The sequence below is a fragment of the Hydra vulgaris genome, chromosome 09 (assembly GCF_038396675.1).
Source record: "Hydra vulgaris chromosome 09, alternate assembly HydraT2T_AEP".
Classification (NCBI taxonomy): domain Eukaryota; kingdom Metazoa; phylum Cnidaria; class Hydrozoa; order Anthoathecata; family Hydridae; genus Hydra; species Hydra vulgaris.
Genome location: NC_088928.1, coordinates 41,949,600 through 41,958,615, shown reverse-complemented (window position 1 = coordinate 41,958,615; position 9,016 = coordinate 41,949,600). Strand labels below are relative to the sequence as shown.

Genomic DNA, 9,016 nt, shown 5'->3' with positions numbered 1-9,016 from the left:
TAAAACATAAAAAAACATCAAAAATATCAAAAAGCTACCAAATAATGATAATGCATACTCATTATCAGCAAAACAACACAGCAAGTTTCAAATATGGCTCGCAATCATGCTATTTATTAATACGTATTAATATAGTTATTATATAGCTAGGTAACCAGGTGTCTGGTTTTTATACAAGAAGCCGCAAAGTAATTCTTGATTTTAATTAGTTTGACAGAGTGCTCTCCTACGTAAAAACCGGACGCCTAGTATCTTTATATATAGCTTGAATAAAATAGATGTATTGCTTTTAATTTATTTTATAAGTCTAACTTTTACCATTATTAGTTGAGTTTTCAAGAAATATTCTATAACCGAACTATATAATTCTATAACTTAAGTTGTTTAATTTGTTACGATTTTTTATCTATCTAAATAAATAATTTAACGTTCGTGCGCGTTGTGCATTGTACAAAAAATTTTATTCAAAAAAAGTTAAATCGGTTAAATACAAAATAAAAATTAAGTATGTTTCTATTCATTTGTTGTTTGTTAAATACAATGGAAATGAAAAAAGTTCGACGTGTTTATACAGTTTTAAAATGAAAAAATTAAGTGTAGAATTTTGAATTACGCAGTAAATTTAAAAACTAGCTGCTATTTTTTTTTGGCGGGACTTTTAATCTAAATAAATATAGACTATAAGTTAGGTAGTGGCATAACATAAAAACAAAAACAAAAAACATATAACATTGTTTAATCTTGTGACGCAAGGTTAAAAGTATCTTAATTAAAAAAAAATTATAAGTTAAAAGTTTTTTTTTCGGTAGAACTAGTAAAATGTTTGCCAAACCAATTAAACAAGAAATGAATAAAGTATTCGAAATTCGATTATTTATTAAAGAAAATAAATGGTAAAAGCAACAATAATTAAAGGTAAAAGTAAAAAAAAAAAAGTTTTGTTTACTTTTTTTGAAGTTAAAATAAATGTTGACTTTAAAAAGTTGTTTTGGTAATAATTTTTTAACATTTGTCAAAAATAAGTTCCAGAATACAAACTTATACTTAATTGTTATTTTTATACAGAGCGTGAGTATGAAATTCATTTGATCAAATATAATCGGTAAAAAATGGAAAAGGTTCTAGAGTTAAACGTTCAAAAATCTTTTCAACATGAAAATAACCAATGGATCACGATCGACGAGGTTTTAGAACAAATTGGTCAGATTGGCAAATTCCAAATTTTTGTTCTTATTCTTTTCAGTTTACTTTACATGCCTCCAGCATTTCAGGCTTTTAATATAGTATTTTTGGCAGATTCTCCAAAATGGCAATGCACTGGAATTAGTCAAGAATGCAATAGTACAAATTTGTTTTCGGCAGATAACGATAAAAGGTGTAAATTAAATCGATCTTCATGGAAGTACTCGAAACCAGATTCATACTCGATCGTGACTCAGGTAACTAAATTACTTAAAATTCTAAGTTCGATTCTTTAAGAATTTTTTTTCCATAAAAATGTAAATAGATAAAAAAAAAAAAAAAATATATCAGAGATATACTTTATTCAATAACGTTGGGTATGGTTGTGCTACCCCATCCCTCTAAACACAAGCATACCCACTCAAAAATTCGCAATAAAGAATTCTTAAAGAGCACTATGTTTTAAGGGGATTATATAATCTTATTGTTAATCAGTAAAAAAAAGTAATTTTAAATCAAAGAGACGCGGATTGATTTAAAACTGCAGCTACAACAAAAAAAGTCATACACAAAAAACTCTTATAAATCCGTAAATAAAACTGATTTCGTTTGGCTTTAATGTGCTTTTTAAGTCAGACTAGAAAACTTCGTTTTCTATTTAAAAGAGAAAACTTTTACAATGAAAAAACTTTATAATTCTACGTTCTTTGAAGAAAAAAGTAAGATAAAAAAATTGTTTACTACTGCGGATAAAATGAGGAGAAATTTCTTTATCTGTTAAAAACCAATAAATATAATTTGCTAACTATTTTTGTAACAAAATGACAAAAAATATAACATATTTGCTTTTAAATAAAGTTTCTAAATACAATTGCTTTTTTTGAAAAAAATGTTTGGTATAACAAGCAAATTAATTTTTTAACACCACCTTTTGCTACCCCCGTCTACGAGTGTGTTAAATACCTAAGTTATTCTGCGCGATAATTTTATTCAAAGTACGCTAATCTGATCAGATGAAGGCTAACTTTGACCTTGACCACGCGCAATTGAGTCAGGTAATTCAATTTACTTTGAATGACATTTTTTTTGTTTCAAAACAAAGAGATTATATTTGTTGTTAAAGAAAGCGTTATAAACATTTTTTAATAAAGAAATATTAAAAACTAAGATCTATAATTATTTTGTAAAGGACTCGTAAATATAGTTAGGTAGAGCGTGGCGTATAGAGACACTAAAGGAGGTACATCCCCATTAAATCTAACTTTTTAAATATATTATTTCAAAGCTTGTTATTAATTTTTTATATAAGAATAAATACACCACAATTTTCTAAATAGTAGAAAAATAGTTGCTTCAGGACGCGAAACCTTTTTCTAAAGTTAAGTTAATCTAAAATGGTAGATATTGGTTTATTGTCTGACAATTGATTCAATAAAACAGAAGATTTTTAAACATAAAGTTTGAAAGTCTTAAAAATCACGTTAAAAAATTAAAAGCGAAAAGTTTTTTCTTTTAGAAAATTTCTTAAAACTACCACAAGCATAAGAGTTCGCATCATCATTCTCCTTCTCAATTTCTAAATAACTTTTTTTAATAGCTAAGCACTTTTTATCTTTTTGAGATCTTCTTTTTCAAAATAAAAGCTTGCAGAAAATGCAAATTAAAAATAGAAAATTCATCGCTGTAATTTAAAATTGAAGAGAAAACAGGTATTTCGCAAATTTCTTTAGGTATCTTGTCTTTAGGTATCGTTCCTATATCAAACCGTTAAATGACTCATTGTAGTTTTGTGTCACATTTCCTGTAAACACTTTCTTAGCATTTCAGGGTTTGACAACGTGAATAGCTTATTTGAATAAGTTATTATAAATTTAATAGTGTAAATATGTCATGAGCTATTTTTGTACATAATTACGCTCTAGGGATTTTTTTGATTACGCCAAGTGTATACAAATTATAAATGTAAAATAGTATGTTAAAGAAAAAGTGTGTAATTAGGAAATAAAGTTATCGTTTTTACACACTATTTCGGCATTATGAAATCCATGGTGAAAATAATTGATAAATTGATGGATCTGTGGCTGAAAAAAGCAAAACTGGTCGGAAAGCAGCAAAAGTGGGCGAATTGTCTTTGATAAATCCGTTGTTTCGTGAAGGAAGTGCATTCGCTTTATATTTAGTTATTTATTTAAAGCTTTATTTATAGTTGATTGCATATAGTTGTTTAGGTAGCAGGAAAAAATCTCTCTGTAAGCTATTCTCCCGAAAAAATCCCCCTCGATTTTTTTTTACAGCGCATAAAATAAGCGATATAATATAATAGTTGTTTATAATATAAATATTTTATACATACAGTATTGGACAAAACATTTGCAACCAACATCGAACAATGCTAAAAAGTGTTCCTAATTTTACATGTCTTAAAAACGAAACGAACTATACTACCACAGTAAACAGTTCAGGAATCTGGAGTCATAACATGCCATGACACGAGCAATCAGCTGACAGGTGACAGCACACAGGCAAAATTTCGTTGACAAGTGCCATTTTGCAGCGGACAAAACAAGTGCAACTTTTTTGGTTTGTTTTTATTTTCTTAAGTCTGGTCCGTGTCAACGTCACGGAAGTTTTTTAATAATTAAAGGAAGTATCCAGAAGTTTCCAGAAGTTTCCAGAAGCATGCAGAAGCTTCCAGAAGTTTCCAGAAGAAGCATCTGGAAGCATCTAGTAGCATCCAGAAATATCCAGAAACATTCAGACGCATCCAGACGCATCCAGAAATATCCAGAAGCGTCGAAAAGAAGCATCTAGAATCTTCCAGAACAGGTTCACACAGGTTCATTTTACTATATAAGAGACATGTAAATCGACATGTAATTCAGTCAGTATATGGAAGTCAATCAGTCAGTATTATCAAGACAGTTTATCGAAGTGAGTTTTATCAAAGTGTTTTATCGAAGAACATCAATACAAGAAGTGAAATACAACAAGTGTTTCATTACATCAATACAGTTCACATCCAACCAAGACGTTGTGTTCCACAGAGCATTATTGTATCATCACAAGGTAAATGTAACACGGTAAGCCTTGAGAAGCGTGATTATTTATTTTTATTATTTTTATGACTTCAAGTGTAAAAATGGCTCACGACAGTCTTGGATTGGAACTAAGAAAGAAAATTATTGGCGATTACGTAAGTGGAATGTCACAAAAAAGTATTTGTGATAAATATGGCGTGAAAAAATGGACCGTATCAAGACTATGTTCCAAATATCGTTCTACGGGGAAGTTGGCAGCAGATAGCAAAGGTGGAAGACCGCGTTCCACCACTTCTAGAGAGGATTCTATGATCGTCAGATCCGTCAAGAAGGATCCCTGGATATCATCAGTCGAGATACAAAAGCAATTAGAGCTGCCTGTATCGGACCGAACAATCAGACGACGTGCTGTTGAAGCCGGATTGTTTTCTCGACATAAGACCGTGAAGCATGGTGGAGACAATGTAATGGTCTGGGGGTGTTTTTCTGCTAACGGTCTAGGTCCAATACATCGAAACGATGGAATAATGGACCGTTTCATGTATAAAAATATCCTGAAAGATGTTATGTTACCTCATGCTGAATGGAATATGCCAATAAAATGGGTTTTTCAGCAAGACAACGATCCGAAACACACTGCAAAAGTAGTCAAGCAGTGGTTTCAAGACAACCACCTATCGGCGATGGATTGGCCGCCTCAATCTCCGGATCTCAACCCTATCGAGAACCTGTGGGAGATCGTCAACCGCAGAATTAATCGTGAAGGTGTTCGTAATAAGGATCAACTGTTTGAAATCCAAAAGGCCTGGGCAGCGATTCCACAAAGTTTCATTGATCACCTGATCGAATCTATGCCTCGAAGATGCAAGGCTGTGATCAAAAACAAAGGATTCGCCACAAAATATTGATAGCGAAATACAGCTTGGTCAACATTTTGTCGAGTTACACTTGTTTTGTCCAGAAGGAAATCGACTTTTTTTAATACTATTGATTAATTTATTAATTTTCGTGTACAAATAATGAACTTTGTGATAAATAAAACTTGAAGAACTTTGTCTCTAAACAGTTACATAGTTATTTCTCTGAATTGAAAAAATGCAGCACTTTTATATAAAGAAACTAAATTAGCATTATTTGGTTGCACTCGTTTTGTCCGATACTGTATATATTATAATACAAGCAGAACCTTAATCCTTCATTTTTCATAAATCGACTGACAAATAGGTAGAACATACAAAAAGTGTACATACATCGACTGACAGGCAGAACATGCAAGGAATGTACAAACATCGACTGACAAATAGATAGAACATGCATGGTGTGCCGCTACATTGACTGAGGGTTTTGGTTTGGGGTGTCTACCAATTGAAAGCAATATTTTTTTGAAAATTTTATTTTTCGCGGGGAATTTTTTCCTAGAACCGTTGTTTAAAAATACACTAACTAATATCAACGCAATAAACAAGTATCTTTAAAAATGCCTTAGTAAATCTGTAACAACAAGCGTAACAACGTACTAATATTATGCGCAAACGTCTTAAAATAAAAAATAACTTCATTTAGTTTTTAATTTAATTTATTCACAATCAATAAAATTTACAAATTGATGAAGCTGCACACCAGGCCGCACTGTGATGAAAATACAGTCTAGCTTTCAAATAAAAATAGTCTTTAGCTTTCAAATTACAGTTTAAGTGCTATAATAATGATAGTTTATGTTTGAAGTTATTTATATTTGTTGAATTTACCGCGTTTTGAGTTAAAGTGTTCCATGCTTTACCCACACGGAGGGAGGGGGCAAATCTTTTTGGTTTTTTACTCTCAGACCTCCACCACCCCAATTTTTTGCAAGGCCTCCTCATTTGGCATAGGTATGAACATACTTAAGTTTAGAGTTTGCACAATACGTGCAGGTGTCATATCTGAAACATCAAAAAATTCTGCGGCCGCTTATGTATGAAAGAAAAAACTTCTTAACCACTAGCTGTATAAGCGCGAATTTCAAAAGTGCGAAGAGGCATAAGTGCGAAGCGTTGCAAAAACTGACATAAGCGCGATAGGCGTATGTGCGAATTAGCATAAGTGCGCCAACACAAGTGCAAACATTGGCATAAGTGCGAACATTGGCATAAGTACAAACTGGCATTAGTGCAAAGCAGTTACAAGAACTGGCATAAGTACGAACTGGCAAAGGTGCGAATTGACATAAGTGCGCCAAAAGAATTTGCAAACATTGGCATAAGTGCAAACATTGGCATAAGTGCGAACTGGCATAAGAGCAAAACAGTTGCAAAAACTGGCATAAGTGCGAATCGGCATAAATGTGAACTGGCATAAGTGCGCCGAATAATTTTTCAAACATAGGCATAAGTGCGAATCGGCACTGAATTTTTCATTTTTAAAGCACATAATAATGAAAATATAACAAATTTTGTACTTCAATATTTAAAGTACAAAACTCAAAACTTTATTTTTCTTGATTTTTAAAGGGGGTGTTTTTAAGAAACATTAAGAAACTTTTTTTTTTAAGTTATTAAGGTGCTCCAAGAAGTCCTAGTGGTTTATCACAGAGCACCACAGAAAAGCATTTAATTAGGAAGTTTACACCTCCTTTCTATGTTTTTTATCGGTTCAGACCCGGCATAGTACAACTCGGACCTCTTGGTTCTGAGAAAAATTCTAACTGCACCACGACTGCTCTAAACACTTGTTGCGGATAAAATAATCACAAGTCACGCTATTTTTGTTTGCTTTTATATAAATAGTCAAACGAAATTATCTAATTTATTAAGTCATTTAAAACAAAAAATGTTTTAAGTAACTAAAAGTAACTAACCTGTTTCCTTCAATAACACCATCTAAACAATAATAAAGTGATAAATTTGTAATATAAAGCTGTCCGTTTAGATTTTTTTATTTGTATTAAAACCTATGCAGATTGTTTTATTTTAACCATTATATGTTGGTGCATACAAATACTTATACAAATACTACACAAAACTAACACCGGACCAAATCGGAAAGTTTATGAAATTTTTGTCGTTATGACTTCTAGAAACATTAAAAAATTTATTATTCGTCCAACCAGACAGACAAACCAAAAAAATAAAATGTATATTTTTAATATACACTCTTGGTAAGCAGAACTCCAGGCGACTTTATCCGCAACTCCGCTACATTCGACTCATTTGATTGCATAGGCACTTTCGACAAACATGGTAGCGGATTGAGGTCGTCCAATGTTGTATATTTACTACACCTTTTTGCGTTTAAGTTGGCCAGTTTTTCACTTTAATTTGGCATTTTTTCATTTTAATTTGGCAATTTTCAATTTACAAATTATAGTGAAAATTGCCAAATTAAAATGAAAAAATGCCAAGTTAAAGTGAAAATTGGCCAACTTAATCTACTACTATTGTTTTCACATTTGGCATTTATATATATATATATATATATATATATATATATATATATATATATATATATATATATATATATATATATATATATATCAAATATGTAAAATTATACATGTTTCTGATATTTTCCATATGTTCACACGTTTTCCATACTTTTAGCCTACGTTTATAAAAATATCCAATATTAAATGATTTTACGAAAAAATTACAAATATATATCATTGTTACTTTTATTTCAAATTTATGAAAATTTCTAAAATTTATAACTAAAATGTTATAACATTAATATTTAAATAACTTTTCACAGATTCCCTTTAAATGATCAACATCTTTGTGAAGAATGGGTAATGGCCACTAAACGTGTACAATATAGTTGCATCTGCAGTAAACATTTTAAATTAGAAGATTTTAATTACCAAGAGATTGTAAAACAGGTGTTGAAAAAAGATGTTGTACCTTCAGTTTTTGAATTTGTGTTTTGATGAAAATTAAGAGAGTTCAACCGAATCAACTATACAATGATGATTTAACATACACTAAATGTTCTATCTTAAATAAAGAATTAACAGAGGTTAAAACTACTAATGCAATAAACCAAAAATTATCTAAACAAAATTCTCCACGAAAATCTTAATTAAAAAAAACATTAAAACTTTGAAACAAAAGCTTAGACGAAAAAAAGAAAAAATTGATTCACTTACAGAGTAATTAAAAAATTAGAAAAAAAAAACATTAAATGTTTTTTTTTCTTCTAATTTTGCTGACCAGCAACAGATATAAGTTGGCTTATTATTATTTCGTAGTAAAATCAAAGAGATATGTGGTAGTTCTATCCATCCTACATAAGATCATCCTATATTATCCTATTTTGCATCCCAGATCTTTGTCATATGCTGAAATTAGCTTGAAATGCTCTGTGTAGTATTGGCATCTTTGTTGATGAATAAAATCAATATATAAAGTGGGACCACATTAAAGTATTGCACAAACTACAAGAAGAAGGATTAAAATTTGGAAATAAACTATGCAATTATCATATTAACTTTTATAGGCACAAAATGAATGTTAAAATTGCAGCTCAGAAACTAAGTGCTTCAGTTGCCAATGCTATCGAATTTTTGATGGTTTCTGGTCATCCAACTTTTCTAGATGCTCAAGGCACAGTTGATCTTATTAGAACTTTAGATAAACTTTTTGATTTGCTAAACTATAAAAACATTTTTGAAAAAGGATAGAAGAAATCTCTGTTTCTAAATGAAGCACCAAATTGGGTTGAGACCATAGACAAATCTGTAAGTTACTTAATTAATTTATCAGACATATCTAGAACTCCTTTAATTGAAAATAGAAAAAAGACTTTTGTGCTTGATTTTATTG

General features: G+C 30.5%; 1 protein-coding gene across 3 annotated transcripts in view; it reads left to right on the top strand.

Moving 5' to 3' along the window:
• The first annotated feature begins 651 nt into the window (after positions 1–651).
• Positions 652–9,016, top strand: part of LOC100201216 (organic cation transporter-like protein) — a 42,478-nt gene continuing 34,113 nt past the window's right edge. Inside the window, exons 1-2 of one of the 3 annotated variants that reach the window (XM_065805753.1) lie at positions 652–915; positions 1,066–1,439. In XM_065805753.1, the coding sequence (XP_065661825.1) occupies positions 1,110–1,439 (330 nt within the window). In that variant the 5' untranslated portion in view covers positions 652–915; positions 1,066–1,109. Of the gene's footprint in view, positions 992–1,065; positions 1,440–2,180; positions 2,238–9,016 lie in introns of those variants that run through there. The other 2 variants (XM_065805754.1, XM_065805755.1) reach the window with 2 other exon arrangements.